General features: G+C 32.5%; 2 protein-coding genes across 5 annotated transcripts; one reads left to right on the top strand and one right to left on the bottom strand.

The window, feature by feature from the left end:
• Positions 1-9,072: 9,072 nt before the first annotated feature.
• Positions 9,073-12,110, bottom strand: LOC105131770 (thylakoid lumenal 15 kDa protein 1, chloroplastic-like). Of its 3 annotated transcripts, XR_843511.1 has the most exons (9): positions 11,891-12,110; positions 11,721-11,827; positions 11,410-11,505; positions 11,210-11,282; positions 10,736-10,797; positions 10,286-10,367; positions 9,919-9,979; positions 9,703-9,836; positions 9,073-9,135 (listed from the first exon to the last, which is right to left on the bottom strand). XR_843511.1 is itself a non-coding variant. In XM_011034949.1 (8 exons), exons 1-8 carry the CDS (start codon positions 12,069-12,071, stop codon positions 9,785-9,787), a joined length of 714 nt encoding a protein of 237 aa, XP_011033251.1. In that variant the 5' UTR covers positions 12,072-12,110; the 3' UTR covers positions 9,518-9,784. The 3 variants fall into 3 exon arrangements, 2 of the variants coding, with proteins under 2 accessions (XP_011033251.1, XP_011033364.1); XM_011034949.1 differs by lacking the exon at positions 9,073-9,135 and having other exon boundaries at positions 9,518-9,836; XM_011035062.1 differs by lacking the exon at positions 9,073-9,135 and having other exon boundaries at positions 9,518-9,836; positions 11,721-11,825; positions 11,898-12,109.
• A 4,761-nt stretch (positions 12,111-16,871) lies between these two features.
• Positions 16,872-19,259, top strand: LOC105131645 (putative DNA-binding protein ESCAROLA). 2 transcript variants are annotated; one of them, XM_011034830.1, is made up of 2 exons: positions 16,872-17,158; positions 17,335-19,259. In XM_011034830.1, the coding sequence occupies exon 2, from the start codon at positions 17,931-17,933 to the stop codon at positions 18,933-18,935; it is 1,005 nt and encodes a 334-aa protein (XP_011033132.1). In that variant the 5' UTR covers positions 16,872-17,158; positions 17,335-17,930; the 3' UTR covers positions 18,936-19,259. The 2 variants fall into 2 exon arrangements, with proteins under 2 accessions (XP_011033132.1, XP_011033055.1); XM_011034753.1 differs by having other exon boundaries at positions 16,872-17,228.
• Positions 19,260-19,572: the final 313 nt, after the last annotated feature.

The raw sequence follows: 19,572 nt of genomic DNA, 5'->3' as shown, positions 1-19,572 counted from the left end.
ATATGTGACAGTTCATAAGTTCAGTCAGCACAGAAATTGCTCCCCGTCTGCACCGCATTACTTAATAAAATATAATATAAATTATATATTAAAATTTTTAAATTTTTAAATGAAATAATTATTTAATATAGTATTAAATGATCATGGAGTAATTATAAATTTAAAGTTTATTATTTTTAAATTTATTTAGTAATGAAATAATTATTTGATATGATATTAAAGAATTAATAATTAAGTAGTTACGAATTTAAATTTTATTATTTTTTATTTAATAAAAAATAAATTTAAAATAATATAAATTTATATAAATTTTAATTTTAATTTTTTTTTGAAAAATAAATTTAAAATAATATAAATTTATGTAAATTTAAAATTTAAATTTTTTTTCTCGAAATAATATATTAAAAAATAATATAAATTATATTTTAAAATTTCTTTTAATAACTTAAATTATTGAATTAAAATAATTATTTTACATATACAAACAAAATACTTTTTAAAGACTTCGATACAATCCATATATCTCATTCGAGGGCGGTGCTAGGATTTGCCAAAGCTAATATAACCGAGATGAAGGTCTCGATCTTTGATTTAATGATCATCTTTCCTCGTGCCTGTAGTGAATGTAATTAGAATCCTTCTGTTTTTCTCTTCGAGTTAGTCCCGTCTAGTTATCGAGTCAAAGAAAGCTCTCTCTCCATTAGGACTAAACCGGCAGCGATAATAATAATAAAAATAAAAAATCAAACGAACCTGGATTTAATTTAAATGGGGTTGTAAATAGGACATTTGAGAGCTGACAAGCCACCAAATTAACGTATTGGGCGGATCATTTTGCTAATATCCACAGGGGTCGATTAGAAAAATATCAAGTGGGTTTTTTTGGCATTATTTCATCCCGAGTAAATTGAGTGAGTTGCCTTAGACGATATCGATAGTTTATGATGACAACGGTGCTGATCGAGACAAGTAAGCATGCATGCATGTAATAGCGTTTTACTTAAGTTATAGTTTTTATATATATATCAGTAGGAGCATTTTCTTTCTTTTTTTATCTTTGATTTTTCCAATCGAACTTAATGCGACTGGATGCTCGGATTTGTCACGGATTGGCATCAAATTATGTAGCCCTAGCTAGCTATTTATATTTTGGTGAGGGCACACGTATTATTAAACATGTAGGACCTATTCAAGCTACTAGATTTTTAAATTGTCGATATGTTATTTCATTATAAATTATGAAAGGAATTCGGGAACTCTGAAGACTAATTATCTCCTGAAACATTGCCTTGGTGAGACAGCTTGCGTGAGGGAGAATTCCCTGCTATAATATATAGTCATACCCCATCTCAGAACATTTGTCTTTCTTTATTTTTTGTCCAAGTCAAGACTGCAAAATTCCGATAGCTTAATCAATGGGTGAATGGACATGCATTGACGTGTGATAATGTGCAATCATTGACTACAGTATAAGACTACTGCTTCAGTAAAATACTCGTAAGATTGTCTTTGTATGTAGTAGATATGTGCTTGCTACCTAAAATTTCTTGATTCTCAACTTGTGGAAGAAGTCACTGTAATAAAATACGTTCATAATTTGTCTTCAAAATCATGACTTGATTGCAAAACAACAAATAGAGATGTCTTAAAATAGACTTTTTTTTTAGATAAATATAATTTTGAAATGATAATGAAGCTGAAACCATAAAATATAAAAAAAGTTTGCCGGCTGATCGAGAGGTTTAGCAGAGTCGTGATAGGTATGTAGTGTGTGACATGACACTCGATGAAAAAAGCAAGTGATGGTGATTAACTCATTAGTTTGGTGGGCTTTTCTTTCAGCAAAGTTTTCAAATTAAAGAAGTCTCTTTGGGCCAGAGCTTAATCGACAAAGTTAAGAATACTTCCACATTTGCTTCCATAAATACAAGTTAAATTCAAAACCTTTTTCTTATGTCGATACTGATATGAAGAAATCAGTGGGAAGATGTTCTCTTTGTATGCCTAATGCATTCGTGTCTAAACTTATTTCCATTCCTTTAAGAAGGCTTGCTGCATGCAGAAATGGATATGTAGGGTGGCTCGGCCTATTCTTGCCATCTCCTATTAAATACATCCCTCCTAATGAGTGTTGTTTTCTCATTCTACTGTTATCACCTTTCCTCTCGTCCTTCCATCTATGAACATGATTTTACGCATAACTTTATCAATTAATCTAGCCAATCTACTGACTTTTGACTGTAGCCACATATTTAGCCTTGTGTTAGGACTCCTCAGGTGCTGACTGCTGAGCCTTAAAGTGCTTTCTCGTGAATGGGCTGTCAATGCTCAACCCGCCAATATAGAAGGACTACTGGTTACTGTGCTGATTTCTTAGCAAATCAAGGGATATGTAGCTAGCCTAATGATGATAGGAAACTCGTTATTTTTGCGCCAAGCTAGGCTATCTTAGCAATGTTTTAAGTCTCGCTTGTTTCGGCCTTTGGCCTCTCGCTGCATGCCAAGAAGTTGAGATTTTTTGTTGTCTTGAAGCAGAACTGCAACCATTCTTTTCTTTTCTATTCTTCGTATTCTCTTCATATTTCAAAATTAATTTAAAAAAATCACGTCAACCAATCAAGATTACAAAAGAGGAGGAAAGGAACGACTTTTTGTACGAACCTCGACTGGTCTTGAGGAGACGAAAAGGAAAAAGAAAAAAGAACCAATTTAGGTCCAGTCCATTCATCTGCAGTGTCAAGCTTGTGGGCTTTTGAGATGGATAGGCTTTGCTTGAAATCTTGTGCTTAATATTGCGTTGCAATTTTTCAGGTGTTCCAGCCACATGGGCTTTGGGCCCCGTGTCTTTTGGGATTCCCTTGTGCCAGGCTAGACCTTGCCGTCTTCATCTCCAGTTGCTAACAGTGGTTTGCCAGGATTCCCTTGTACGGTCGAGCAAGGCCTGCAACAATCTAATTCATTTTAAATAATTGAGGTTTGGTCTCCACATTTATAATTGAATTTCATCGTGGAAGAGTATTTATCAAGAATATTATGGTAAAAATCCTCAAGAGTCACTGAAAATTCCATGGAAATTAAACCTCCTGCTTTCAGCAAACGATGTTGACAATGACTGAAATGCCTTGGTGAGACTAAATTAAACCTCCTTGACAATGACTGAAATGCCTTGGTGAGACTCATTTACTGACCAGTAAGTACCTGCCCCTAAAAAAAGTTGGTTAATCTAGGAATGTTTGAAATAAAAAAATATTTTTTATTTTTAAAATTAATTTTAATATTATCATGTGAAAATATTAAAATAATTAATAAAAAATAAAAAAATATATTAAAGTTTTTAAAAATTATTTTTTAAACATGAAAACAAATGAAATCGAGCAAGTTCGTCGTCGGTGTGATACAGAAGGACACCTGCCTAGGCGGCAAGGCAGAGAGGGCCACCTCCCAACAGGATGTACATACTGGAGACCCGTCCGGATTCAATTGTCTTGTACGAGGAGAACGAAAGGACAATAGGACACAGTCAGGTGCCCTGATTTGTTCATAAATATTTATAAAGATTTACAGCTTGAGAATGAAACTAGACGTCAAATTCTGAGAGTGGAAAAAAGGTTTGATTTATTGAGTTATTCAATTAATTTACCAAATATCAAGATAAATATTTCTAATAAAATGAAGTATTTTTTTCAAGATTTTTCAAGCTAATTCAAGATTGTACCGTGTTTAACTAAATTAATTTGATTAAATTTCACAAATTAAATTCTTTTCACATCAATATATGAACAAGATTAAGTTGGATGAGATTTAACAACTATGTTGATGAAATATTTGTTTTTATAGTTGAACATGCTTTGTAGAATATTTTTTTGAATTAGCTTGAAAAAAATAAAAGATAATATTTTTATGTATTTTTTACTTGAAAAAATCATTAAGATAATATTTTTATGTATTTTTCTATAATTTTGATATATTAATGCTAAAAAAATATAAAAATAATTATTTTAATATGCTTTAAATTTAAAAGTCCCAATACAAACTAACATTAATATCAACTTCATATCATCCAATATCACCAAATAACTCCAAAGTCTATCATTATTTTATATCACCAAATAAGTCCAAAGTCTATCATTATTTTAATGATGGACATATATACTTGACTTTGTTATATGGTTCAATCTATGTTATAATACCATTTTTAATTTGTTAGCAAATATTTATTTTAACTATAATATCCATCAAAGGAAATATTCGTAAAATATAGCAACAACATAAAGTTATCTAACAAGGTGTATAACTAGCTTTTCCCTTACTTTTGTATTTTTCCCTTGATTTTTCAAGCTAAAAGAAAAAAATTAGATCTCTTGAGATCATAAAAAAACAAAACTAAAGTCTTTCTATGTCAAATTCCTAAAGTATCTCAACATTTAGCCTTTATTTGGTATTGTATTTTAAATAAGATTCGGGTAAAATTTAATTTTTTTTGTTTAAAATTAATTTTTTATATTATTTTTATGTATTGTTATTAAAAATAATTTTTTTAAAAAATATTTTTTTGATATATTTTAAAGTAAAAAACAATATCATACTCTCAAACATAATTTTAAAAATGTACATGCCATGAATCCAACCAAAAACACATTATTTCCTTTCAAAAATCATGATTCATGTAAAAAGAAAGCCAAAGGCAACATTTTCACATTTTTCTATAAATAAAATTCATTGTCCACGTACAAAACATCCATCTATAGAATCTTTTTATTATTATTATTAATGTAGGTGTCCGAATTAGCTTATATACACCTCGACTAATCCTATAAACCTTGAAGTTAACGATCATGTAAAATTTTATTTGCCTTGAGGTTTGAGAGACTCGAACTAGTGACCTCTAAGAAGCAAGCATATGATTTTTTTTTTTTTGTTTAAAATTAATTTTTTATATTATTTTTATGTATTGTTGTTAAAAATAATTTTTTTAAAAAATATTTTTTTGATATATTTTAAAGTAAAAAACAATATCATACTCTCAAACATAATTTTAAAAATGTACATGCCATGAATCCAACCAAAAACACATTATTTCCTTTCAAAAATCATGATTCATGTAAAAAGAAAGTCGAAGGCAACATTTTCATATTTTTCTATAAATAAAATTCATTGTCCATGTACAAAACATCCATCTATAGAATCTTTTTATTATTATTATTAATATAGGTGTCCGAACTAGTTTGTATATACCTCGATTAATCCTATGAACCTTGAAGTTAATGATCATGTAAATCTTTATTTACCTTGAGGTTTGAGAGACTCGAACTAGTAATCTCTATGAAGCAAGCATATGATTTTTTTTTTATTCATAGCTGACAATTCCACACTTCTTCCTTCCCTCTTCAAAAACCCTCCATTTTCCAGCACGACAACACGCTCACGTATCCACACTGCCCTCTCTCCTTCATCTCTAAACCATCACTTCATTATATTTACCATCCTTCATTTTAACCTTAAAAAGAAAATCTGAAAAACAAACGCAAAGTTAATAAAAGTTAAAACAACCCTTCACATAATAAAAAAGGAAATATATACACTATTGTATTAGCCGTAGAGGTATTCATTATTGTGTTTCAAGTAAGCTTTGGTTCTTGTATTTTGATCTCAAATGCATAGGTCTCCTAAGGTCATGAGTAGTTTCAGGAATTAGAATTTTTCAAAGGTCTCTTCATTCAGTTTCTTTTTCCTTTCTTTTTTTTCTTTTGCTATCAACAGGATCAGCAAAAAAGCCTGAACTTTTCTTTCTAGACATCACTGCATGCCTTTCCTAGCCCAGAAGTATGACTTATAAAACTAGGACTTCTTTGTCAGCAACTCATGGTAGTTATTGATCAGGGTATGGAAGAGAAGTTGTCCAATAATAATGGGTGTTTTCATCAATTGTATTCTCCTGGAGCTCCCTAGAAATGAGTTAAATGAGTTTACAACCAAATCATGATCCAGCCAAAAAACTTCGATTGTTCGCTCCCTGAAAAAAACTGCGAGGTAATTTCATATCTCATGAGAATGTCTCTCCTTTTTGGTCTCATTTCCTCAATACATGTTATCCTCTACTCCATTTTTTTTCTCTAACAACCAAACCCAATTCTAGCCCCCTTCTCCCCACCTGACCCTAATCTCCCACATCCTCTTTTGCATTGGTGGATCAACCGCAACGTGGCAAAATCTTAGACGTTATAGCTTTATATGGTGGGTCCTAAATGTTTTCGAGGGTTTGTTTGGCTTGACCAAAAAACCAATAGTACTCAAACCAATAAGAATGTGTCAGTTGTCATAGTGTCATCTTCAAAGTGGACTCGGTTTAAATTTTCTAGCTCAAGAATGGTGGGCAGGATTGAAGAATCTGGGCTTGTATCGGTGAGATTGGCGTGCTGCCAACAAGAGAACCTAGATTTCACCATTAGTTTTTAAGGTTTTTTTTATGAAAATTATTTTTTAAATAATATATATTTTTTATTTTTAAAATTATTTTTTAATATCAATATATTGAAAAATAAAAAATTAATTAAAAACTAGAAAAAAATTTAAAATTTAAAAGTAAGATTACACTTCATGCCAAAGAGTAACTTGGTTACTAGACCTTTCATTTCCTGAATATATGGAATGGGCCACGAGTCAAAAGGGGGTTGTTTTTTGATTGAGACCGTGTTCAACAGTGTCTAGTTTTGTTGGTCAGTCAAAAATTATAATATTGAAGGCAATTCTTATGGACCATATTTGTCCAATTCTAATTCAATGATACTATAATTTAAATTATTGATAGTTGATGGAGTTGGTCTCTTTTCACTAGAGAGCACAGATATACCATTTAAAGGAGCAATGAAAAGACTGGAATTTAAAACATTAAATCTAATGAATCTTTTTCCCACATTATTTGAGTCAAGTTCTTAAAACGTTATAGAAATATACACATGAAAAAGAACTAAAATCCAAATAATGAATCGTATTTCACAATCCATAAGAGCAACACATCTCTCTATTTTTTTTTCATGGTGTTATAACATGCACGGATTCCTGTAGTTCAAGTCTAGAAAAATGTTTTCAATCAAATAATTATTCTAGCATTTTCTATTTAAAATCGACGTCTTTTCCTTATCCAAAATCTCTTCTATTTGGCAATTAAATTTTAGTCAAATGATGCGAAAATGATTTTCTCTCTCTGTCTGTTTGTCTATTTATCTACACATCTATAGTTATTAATGGGTAACACAATGTTATTAAACAAAATAAGTAGTAGAAGATGTTTATAGAACCAAGTTAATGGTTCAATTCATAAGGGGTTTCCCCATAAATAATCATCACGAGAATAACAGAGGGCATGATGCTCGTAATCCTTTTCAAATTCAGTGGTTATATGTTGGTTAAAAGCTGTACGAATGTTTTATTGATTATTTAGACCACGCACATAGGCATTGTGATCCATAAGGATGAAATCACTAAAAGAATATGACATAAAATGGAATCACATGCAATGCAATTGTACATTGTCAAAACTAGCAACAATTTAAGAGGGAACTATCAACAAGGGATTAAAACATTAATAATCTTTGTTAAATTACCATCAACTTCTGCTATTACTTCTCACCGTCTGAGAATGGGTGAGAGATTGAAATAGCTATTAGTATGTCATAGGATGTGTTTTAAGTTGGGTGTGGTAGCCAATGAAGCTCATGGTAACATGAGATCTGGCGAACATTTTAGATTGAAAGTACTTGGATATTATTAAGTTCTAGGGTTATATGCTTAATCATAGATAATAATCTACAATAAAAGTATTAAATACATAAAAAAACCCTCATGTTTATACTCATAAAGTGATGGACCATTCACATTCAAAACCTGACCCACGGAGGTTGCCCATTGTAAACAGCCCATTGTTTTTATGCTTAAGCAGGCAAAGGAAGTGGGCATTAATGGATCCTTGACTAGTTACACGAGGATAGTGCAGAAGCCAGGGAAGACTTGCAATACAGCAAGCTATGCCCAAGCAATGTCAGTGCAGAAAATTCTTGAATCTTCGTTGAAGGTGGGGCCCGATTATTGGAAGAAAATTCGGTCCACACATGGTTGCATATCTACATGTTTACTATTCCCACGGTGGTTTATCTCTGGCAGGGTACATATGTGGCTAATAACTTTGATGTGGTCTTATGAGCAGGCACCAAGAAGATACTTCTGCGAGTTGATGAATAAAGGGAGCATATAGAAGAGCAGTATGCAGATTAGGATTAGGAAATGCAGAGCACCTGGGAGACTATTACTTCTAGGGAGGTCGGCTCTTTAACATTTCATTCATGTAAATATTCCCTTCCAGGGAACGAGATGATGGGAGAACAAGCTGCGGTCGGTTTTGACATTTTCTAAATTTCTAATAAGATATACAAACCAGCCGTTTTTATTTTTTGGCAATGACAACAAAAGAATAGTTCTTATTTTCAATTCTACTGTCCATTCCTACACTTGCCAAGATGGAATTATTAGAGGTGAAGAGGTTTGAAAAAGAAAATGCCCAAGAAAGCAAAAGCAACTAGACTGCAGAAAGTATGGTGATATAGCACCATCCAAGAAATAAGTACAAGATTTACACAGAACCTAAGGATAAAATATAAGATTCTCCACCAGCTCCCTTCCTAAAAGTCATTAACATAATCAATTGAAGACTTCTCTGACGTGGAACGATACAAAATGCTTCATGTGGGTGGAGCTTTCACTAGGCAGAGAAGGACTAATTGGAATTCATTTGAATGCAGCTGAATATGCCAAGAACCACCGAAGGGAGATAAAAGGTGAAAGGAAAGCATTTAGCAACTTTTCATTGATTTAAAGTTGAATATAAATGCCACTCGGTGACTTATGCAATAATCGGATTGAAACATATCTCGAGATGGTGACTGCCAGAGTCCTCCGGTGCCATATTGTGCAAATTTCTCAAATTTGGTAGCGCCATTTTCACGTTCAATTTATTATTGGAACACCATGAACCTTGTCTAGCGTAATTACACAATCCTGGTCTTGGCATAATTAATGCCAGCAACAATGTTGGAATCATTACAATTGACATTTGTTTGATTAGGACAATCTGACACTCCTCTGTACAGAAATAAACTAGGCAGTTTCACAAAGTATACCCATCATATATAACACAAAATAGATATCTTAACTAATAAAGATGGTAGCAGCAGAAGACCTCTACAAACCAAGAACTAGCAAATAGCATGTGAGTTTTTCGGTAATTACACAGAGCAAAGAAAACTAGTTGAAGTTAATGATGCCGTACTATTGAGACTGGGGCGAAGACGAATGCTTCAGAAAACAAAATCACTGAAAAAGGTATAGGCAGAGTAACAATGGAAGAGACTGTCAATAGCAACTGAAGCTTAGAAATCTTGGTTTCTTTCCATAACAAGAGGTTTCATTGCGAACAATTGTTAAGTGGGTGTTTTCTTTAAACAATTTCATGGCAAACAATAAATGATCACACAAACATACTTGACTTATAGAATCCTCAATTACTGGCAAAGACTCCATAGAGGTGACAAAAGAATCCGATCTATGATAGATATTTAAATCATTATACAGATACATGTATACATCTTATATAGATGAGAATAAAAGCAAGGCTATAGATATTTTACGTACAACAAAGTTATTGCAAACCTGAGCTCAAACGAAAATCGCAGCTGTTACAGATGCAGTGAAGCCGCTCCCCTGTGTTTCATTTCTTCAGTATGAAAAGAACCTAGTTGCAAAGCAATGTATCACGTGTTGCATTTCCAGTAGTTGGATTCACCCTGATGAGAATGGATGTATTTAATGTGGATCTATTCAAAATTGTTTGACAACTTCATTTTTCAAGCAATACATAGGTCTTACCCATCTGCAAATTTACACAAGTATTCACGTTGGTCCTCTCTTAAGGGCACATCTGTGAAATCTGATCACACATGACGTTAATCAAACAATAGAAACATACCAGTTATCACACTCACAGTCTCTCCCCTGGGGCACATTTAATCTCTAATGCGCATCTCAGGATGGTCATAGAAAAACAAACTTTACAGCTAGCGTTTATCACCCAAGCATGATTTTTTGGTTCCTAGCTAGTGTTTGGCTCCTAAAGAGATGACATAAGGCACAAATAGATTTTGCTTTGCTGCTAAAGAGAAGACTCGACTTTTATATCATGACCTCTTGAACAGATAGAAGTTCTTGATATTAAAACCAGTGGTGCTACACCTACCAGCTCCTGTTATATTTGATCCTCTAAAAGATGTGTTGCCGGTAGCAAGTGCACCTTCCAAGTTAGCATTGCTCAAATTTGCCTGCAGAAAGATGTGGAATCAGCATTAAGACATCACAAAAGCATGCATGAAATTATAGAATTAAGCTAAATTCTTTAAGCTTCAACAAATTATTCTAGACTGCATCAGCTACTATAATGCCTGCAGGCTGGTGCTGTTTATTAAATTGAATGTGCATCAGAAAAAACATTTACATAGTATGGCACCCAAAGAAAGTTGCTGAAAAGGCATTATATTCCTAAGATAACACGTAGTTGGATAAATAACGGCACGATACCACTTTTGTCCTGTTACTGTTTCAGAACATTCTCTATCCGTATATGCTGAAATACTTCTAGTATTGTTATTAGACATCTAAGTTAATCCGTATATCCGTATGAAATGACCACCTTTGTCACATTTGCCAAGGAGAAATCTGCACTTCTAAGGTCAGCATCTGAGAGATCGGCCCCTGTATGACACACCAAAACGGAAAAAAGCAACAAGAAACCATTATCCAGGAAGCATAAGAAGAAAATCATATCTTCCAAACCAGCTGCAACATGCATTAGCTAAATTTGACGAGTTCTGAATAGCAGTAGCCACATCATATTTAACATATCTTGAAGGCCAGAGTTATCTATTTGAACGTATAAGAAAAAATCTCTTCGTCCACCTAAAACAGAATAAGCATACATTTCATCCTGATAACACCCGCTGATCATCCATTTATGTTAAAACATTCGAAGAAGGCATGTAGATGCAAAACTTCCTTCCAGCCTATGTTTACATCATGGTTTGGAATATGCAATGTCTATCAATAAGTTTTCAATCCCCAACCATAGAATCCTAAAATAGAACCAGCATAGATGGTTAAGAAAAACCTGTTAAATCAGCATCGAAAAAACTAGCTCCCAACAATTTTGCACCTTTGAAATTGGCTTGTCTTAGTATGGACTGAAACGGACAAAAAATTTAAAACTCGATCATTCCATTAGGAAGAAATTAACCAATAACAAACTCACTTAAATTTGAATATACAAATAAAAAGAGAAGGAAAAAAAAATCTAACTAAATCATATACCGTCTTAAAATCTTGCTTAATCAAAGTCCTGCCACTAAAATCCTTGCCAGTAAGATCCTGACCCCTCGTAACTTCAGAACCATACGGTCCTCCTCCCTTTACATAGCTCCACAAATTGTCAAATCAATAATTAAAAAAAATAGCAGCAATCAGTTCTATTTCTTTTCTGGGTCCCCTTTAATTAACTGAAAAGATCAGCAAATAAGTTAAAGTTCTTTTATTTACAAGAAATTTCTCATCAACTAAAGAAACACTAAAAAGCAAACAGAGTTAGACAAGTAAAGAAACCATGAATCTCTCAACTTCGTTACCTTGAATGCAAGTGCAGGATCGGTAAAAAAGAGAGAAACAGAGAGAATAGCAAGGAAGCCTGTCTTTGCAAAATCTTCCACCAGCTGCTTGTTTGGTATCAATGCCTTTTGTTGAAGAAACAATGAGAAAGTGTGAAACCGAAAAAGAAGAGGATGAAGAAGAAGAGTGTGATGTACCTGTGGCTTATCACAGTGAGAGAAGGATAGAGAAGGCAAGTGTGGGATTGAGAGGGAAGGTTTGGTAAGTGAGAGATGGGGTTTTGGTGGGATTTTCGTACATAAAGAGACGTTAAGAAGAGCCATTTCCTTTTTTGATCTCGTAATTTCTGATGTCTGCGAAGGCAAGTCCATGTTCTGTTTTGTTCTGTTCTGATTGATGGATATGGATAACGAGAATGATGGGATAGGATGTAAGGATATCTTCTGGTGTGATCACTTTTGCAAAACCATTCTGTATACTTCAGCACTAATCTTTAGCCACGTGGTTCTTTCTTTTCTTTTCTTTTTTTTTGGGCTAAAAGTTCACAAATCTCCAGGCAAGGTGAGTGGGCGTTTAGTTATTGAAACACCCCTCCTGTTTTGGCCCATAGCAATAGAACAAGCCAAGATTTGTAAAGGATTTGCAGTGGGCTGGTTTATCAGTTATGGGTAAGGCCCAATGGGCTTATTTTGATCACAATCGTTGAAAATCATTTTTAAGTATGCCTTTGGGTTCACAAAGGGCCATGCACCCTCTCTAACCACTCGAAGGAATATAAGCCTCCATTTGTGCCTCTTATTTTAATATTTTCAGCATAGAGCACATTTTGTCTCGTGGTGGTTTTTTGTTTAAAAAATATTTTTTATTTTTAAAAATTTATTTTTGATAGTCTAGAAATACTAAAATAATTTAAATTAAAACCAAAAAATTAATTTTTAAAAACATTAAAACAAACCGCCTCTTCAAAAAGACAATATCTGTATTTATATGATTGTAAATTAAAAAGTCAAGGGAAAATATAGATGTCTTATGCGTGCATAAAATAGTAGCTACCAATTTATTTTTGTATTTTAAAATTGTTATTAAAAAATTATTTATTTTTTATTTTAAATTAATATTTTTTTAGTATTTTAAAATTACTTTACATTAATTTAAAAAATAATTTTGTAAAAAATAAAAAATATTATTTTAATATATTTCTATTTAAAAAACAACACAAAACTCGAAAATAAACAGTTACTATTTACTTGGGAAATGGATCAAACCAGTGTGATTTTATTTTTTTTTCTTTTTCGGTGAGAACAGGTATACAGAAAGGACAGAGCCATGAATTAATAAAAATGATAAGGAAACACTGTTACAATAAATTCTGGAGCGCAGGCAAGTAACAAATTCCATCCCAACTTTGGACGTCCGTCCATCATTACTCAAGTTGTGAAGCAGAAAAACGGCTCTGCTGAGTCTAATAAAAGGTGGTCACAGACAGACGAGAGCAGAACTTTAATTGAAATGGGCCCAGCCGAGAATCAAGTTGCGACCTTTGCTTATCGCTTTGGGAACACAACCAGAAGGGAACCTTCAAAAAAACAAAAAAAAATTAAAGGCTGCTGGACACGTGTGCACCGCCTTTGCAAAAGATAAATGGAGCGATTAACATGTAAAATACAAGTAAATGGCTGAAAGACACGTCAGCAAAAAGGCGTGATGAAATATTACATTTTAATTGATGTTGTGTTTTATATATATATATAACATTTATTTAAATTTAGGATTTACCGACCGCATTAATTAAAACAGTTGATTGGTTAGCGAGGAAGATCAACATTGTCAAAACTGCCAAGATTAAAGTTTAAGGAAAAGATTTTTTAAAATATAAAGATCTGCAATTTAAATAGTAATTTGATATGTGTATTTAATATCGTGGTAGCTTTTATAGTTATAATTTTAAAAAATATTTTTAATTAGAGTTGGTTTGATATTTATATATGTTTAGCTAAAAATATAATTGAAATTAAAGTTAAATAAAAGATAATTTAATATATTTGGCTAAACATGCTTTTTAAATTAAGGTTATAAAATAACTAAAAAATATTTATATTAATACTAATGGTTTTTAATTTAAATATTGTAGATTTAATTACCGTTATTACATCATTAAATAAATAATATTTTATATCAAATATTTTTTATTATTCCATTAATTTATCTATAATATCATCACATATAAAATTCATCAAATAAGGACTATAACTTCCACAAATGTTATGTCATCATACGATATTCTTCTAATTTATGTAATGTTATTAAATAAGATTATATACAATTTTTTTTAGTAAAACACTAATTTATATAATGTTATTAAATAAAATTACATATAATTTTTTTTAGTAAAACATAATTTTAAAAAAATGAATTCTTTTTACAGGGTCGCGCGGTCAAATATTTTTTAAAATTATAGCTATAAAAGCTACCACGATATTAAATACACATATCAAATTACTATTTAAATTGCAGATCTTTATATTTTAAAAAATCTTTTCCTTAAACTTTAATCTTGGCAGTTTTGACAATGTTGATCTTCCTCGCTAACCAATCAACTGTTTTAATTAATGTGGTCGGTAAATCCTAAATTTAAATAGATAGTAAAAACACTGTTTTACATGTCCACGTGAACAGTGCTGCATGAAATTCATTGGACAGTGTTCACTTCAATAAGTGAACAGTATGAGAATGAATTAATTCACCTGGTATAGACATGGTAGGGTGAAACAGCTCTCAAATGCTTTATGCAAACTGACAGTTCAACATAAAATATATGGATCCCATGCAATACAGGAAATTAAATTTTAATGTTACCAAATATGATATTTACAAGGTTTAATTTAAAAACTAAAATTATTGTATGAAAAAACACCATTTTAATTTCATATTGGTTCAACAAAAACAATTTACAAAAACTTGTGTAAAAATTTTAACATGATATTATAATTTAATAGAAATTGTAGTTTTTTCAAGTTATTGTCATGGTATTGTGTAACTATATCTCTTTTTAGATTTAGAAATATAAAGATGTAACTGTTTTAATAATAATTTTGTATTACTTCAAGGAAAATAACTTATGGAGACCCATGTAGAGATTTTAACATTAGCTTGTAGTTTAATAAAAAATCAGTTTTTTTAAGTTATTATTTTGATATCATATAACCATGTCTCTTTTTATATCTAAACATATTTTATTAATAAATAAATATACATATCAAGTCATTTATATAATTTATTTAAAAAATATTATATAGTTATGATAAACTCTTATCTAATTGTTTAGAATCACTCGTGAAAATTATTATATAGATAATATTTTAAAAACTTTTTAATTCAAGTAAGTTTTTAAATTTACAAATTTAACAAAACTATATGTTTTCACTCATAAAAAATATTTTAAAAAATTATAAATTTCCCGTAGAACATCTCACCCGTTATAACAATATCTAAATAGTTTATCTATTTATTTAAATATCTTCGTACTGAGATATGATAGTATCTTTTGACGTGTTTGAGAATAAGAAATTTTAGTGGTGTGACCATGTAAAAAAAAGCTTTACTTCTCTGATTTTTTTTTTGAAAGTAATATTATGATGTCAAAACTCATAATTTAATGTACTAATTTAAAAAACAAATCCACTGAAAAATGGGTTAAATTACACGGATTAGATGGTTAAGTATACCGATGGGTAGTAGAGTCATGTTCCTAGCCTTGGCATTCGATTCCTTGTCGGGACTTGTAGACAATGACATGTTCCCACTCGCCACCAAACTCTCTCGTCTCTTGCACGTCACCCCACGCACCCCACCAGACAAAATCCACCTCTTAAGAAATGCTAGGAGCCACCATAAAAAACTAGCCTTACCCTCCCGCCCCCCGTCCCCTTCATCGCCACAATGACACTCAGCTCTCTTCCTCCTCCTCCTCCTCCTCGATATCTGTGTTCTAAGGACAATTGAGCGTGTTGTGGCATTATTGTAGCTCCAGGTTGGTATTTTTGTGCAGTGTTTGTATTAGTGGAAATATTTTTCTTATTAATGTTTTTATTTAATTTTATCATTAATATAATTATTTAAATTAATTTATATGTGTTTCAATTAATTTAATAAATTATAAAATTAATAATTATATAAATTTTTAATTACTTTAAGATTTATAAAATTTAAATTAATAACTTTTAGAAAAATAAATCTAAAACATAACCAGTTAAAATATTATTTTATATTATTAATTAGTGGAGTATTAAAATTTTGCAAAATACATCCATGAAAAATAAAACATATTAATTTAATTTTTTTTATCTTTCTTTTCAATGCTTGCAAAACAAATTTTTACATTTTAAGATTAAAGTTTTTATATATTTTTATAAATTGCTCATGTTAATTATCTATCCTTTTAGAAATTAAACTTTTTTGTCACATAAAATCCGTAATGAAGAGTCTCACACTCTGTATTTATTGTAATTGTTCAAGCTAGTTTCTTATAATATATAAGAATACTTAGTATTTTTTTTTATTGTTTAAATCAAACTCGAATTAACATCAAACTTCGATTGTTTCATGCACATGAGTAGCTATTTTTTTTGTATTTTTTATATAAATGTTAATGCTAATATAAGAAACCGTTATGCATGCCATAAATATATTAAAAAAAAAACACATAAAATGACGTGTTGTTACGTACCTTTCCGCTAATAGATTCACGACTACACGCACGTATATTTGAAGAATTCAATCATTTAAAGTGTTAAAATTATCATAACAAGTTGATTCAAGTGATAAAGAAAAAACTATTTCAGAATGTTTATACACGTGTGAACATAACCTAAACTTTTAAAAATATATAAATGCAATTAACACAGATATGTATGTGTTTTTTAAACAATAACACCACATAAATATAAGGCTCTATTTGAAACATGGTTTTTTTTTAAAAATATTTTTTTATGTTTTTAAATCATTTTCACATGCTAATGTAAAAAATACTTTTTTTTAAAATAAAAAATATATTATTTTAATATATATTTTCTTAAATTTTTTTAAATTACGACCATTACAAAACGTTCATCCCAGTTAAAATCCACGAACCATAGCTATCAAATGATGGACAAAGGAACAAAGTGATGAATGTTTCACGTAACGGTACGCTATTAATTTACCAAGAAAACCCGTAATTACTGACCAGTGTGATGCTAGTCACCGGTCCAGCTTTCATGGGTGGTAGTGGGTGGGTGCGTAGTATAAAAAGTTATTCAATGAGAAGCTTGAAACTTGGAGTGCACAAAACCAAAAAAACCAGTGAGACAAGAAAAGACCAGACTCTGCAAAACCGCTGTTGGATGCAGTGATGCGCGATACACGAATCCTTATCGTACGCCTCAGTGAATTTTTAACGTACACCCACATCTCAGAACTGGTAAAGCAGCGGGCAAAGTACTCCTACCAAATTTGGAGTCATAGCTGACTTCGGTGTACTTCACTGAGCTGTCAAGTTCTTTTTTTCTTTTTCTTTTTTTATTATTTCTTTGACCAATTTCGCCCCATACAGTACTCAAGTATACATGAGAGATGAGGTGAGTTTCTTCCATACAGGTGTTTGCTTTCCAAGGCTTTTCTTTGAGAAAGGGGAGAATTTTCTGCATGTTTGGCATCATTTGGAGTTTGATCTTTACAAGTTTCTGGATTCAGAGAAGTGGGTTTTGTGTTGCTGGATCTGATTCTTATGAATTTGGAAGGTAATGTTTAGGGTTTTGATTTTCGCATGCAAAACAAAGGAAACCCATATATATCTCTCATGTCTGATTCATTCAACATGGGAAGCTAGTAGTATTTAGTAACCGGGTTAGTGGGTTTGGGTTGAATTCGATCCTTTCTTCCGGTGAGAAGGAATAAAGGATAAGGTTATGGATTATATCTGTTTGGACTTGTTAGCTGATTTCTCTCAATCTGCATCTAGCTTGCTGCAAGCAAACAAATAACGAAGAGTGTAATAAGGCGAAGATACTCTTCCATCTTTCGTTGTTGTGTTCTTGTCGGTTACTGATTCAGAAAGGAACTGATATAGAGTGAGACGAGAACACCGAAAAAGAGTTGCAATACAAATATAAGCTATCCTTAGCTTATTGTCTCTTGGATTTCCTTTTGTGTTCGAAAGCCTAGGCCTTTCTTGGTTCTATCAAGAATCAAACATGGCAAATCGTTGGTGGGCTGGAAATGTTGCCATGAGCGGTGGAGATCCAGTATCTTCGATTCCATCCCTTCACTTGAGAAATCTTGAAGAAGAGGGTACTCCTCCAGGTTCGAACCGTTTAGGTCCGAGAAGAGAACAGAATTTCATTGACACCAACACCAGTAGCCCTAAAACAACCACCACCGCCACACCTCCCAGTGCTCAAAACCAAAGCCAAAACCGAGAAGAGCAAGAGGATAGCAGAGACAACACCAACAACCAAGAATCTGGCGACCACATAGCTCATGAAACCATTGAACCAGGCAGTGGTAGCACATCTCGCAGGCCCAGAGGCCGACCTGCAGGTTCGAAGAACAAACCGAAACCCCCCGTTGTCATCACCAAAGAAAGCCCTAATTCTCTCCGAAGCCATGTCTTAGAAATCAGCTCCGGCAGTGACATTGTGGATAGCATTGCCAATTTCTCTCATCGCCGACATCACGGCGTTTCTATCCTTAGTGGAAGTGGCATTGTGGACAATGTTACTCTCAGGCAGCCTGCAGCACCTGGTGGGGTTATCACTCTTCATGGACGATTCGAGATTTTATCACTTTCCGGTTCGTTTCTGCCTGCCCCGTCGCCTCCGGGAGCAACGAGGCTAACTGTTTATTTGGCAGGCGCGCAAGGGCAGGTGGTGGGAGGAACTGTGATGGGGGAGCTAGTAGCAGCAGGGCCGGTTATGGTGATTGCAGCAACGTTTAGTAATGCTACATATGAAAGATTGCCACTTGAGGAACAAGAGCAAGAAGGGATGCAATTGCAGCAGCAAGTGAATTCATCAGGGACTAATAATGGCAATGCTGCTGCAGGTGGTGGTAATAATCCCGGGACTCAATCTTCTCAGTGTCTAGGTGAGCATGGTTCAATCCCTGTGTTCAATTTGCCTCCTAATTTGTTACCTAATGGCCAAATGCCACATGATGTGTTTTGGGGTCCCCCTCCTCGTCCTCCCCCCTCGTACTAATAATGTGATATAGAGAAAGAGAAGAGCTGTTAGTTTGTATTGGATGACTGATTATGTGCAAAAGTATTTTAGACAGTTTTATGTAAGCGTAATGAAGAAGCTAGCTAGGACATTTTGGTTTAGTCTGTGTGAACTAGCTGGTCCTAATCGTTAGGTTTTGCTTCTTGTTGAAACTATTTGATGTTTGATCTGTTGCTTTTCTCTAATCATCCTTTTGTGGAAGAATATATTGTATTTTTTGAAGAGGTAGGAAAAGAAGAAATATACTAGTCAAGAACTGCAATCGGTGCTAATTAATAGAAATTGGGGAATGAGACCAGATAACCTTTTTTTCTTTTCTTAGGTAAGCATGCCAATCATATCCTCATATGTTCTCTGCATTATTTGGCTTTTCTCTATTTAAAATGGTAAGAATTTTGCGGAACAATATTGTTTCAGAAATGTGTGATTTGGGAAAATTTTGGAAGTAATTCAGCTTACTCCATCAATGTAACAGTTGATTTTTACTTTGAATATGAAATGTGGGGTTGATTCATCTGCACTTGCCTTCGAATGGGTCGTTTCATATTCCAAATTGGTCGAGCTTTTGAAAATGGTGGAATTTTTCATCATTAGTGCACTGTGGGATCATATAATT

Source organism: Populus euphratica, unplaced genomic scaffold (genome assembly GCF_000495115.2).
Source record: "Populus euphratica unplaced genomic scaffold, PopEup_1.0 scaffold1.1, whole genome shotgun sequence".
Taxonomy (NCBI): Eukaryota; Viridiplantae; Streptophyta; class Magnoliopsida; order Malpighiales; family Salicaceae; genus Populus; species Populus euphratica.
Note: the sequence above shows the minus strand (reverse complement) of the source record. Positions and strands in the feature narration are given on the sequence as shown.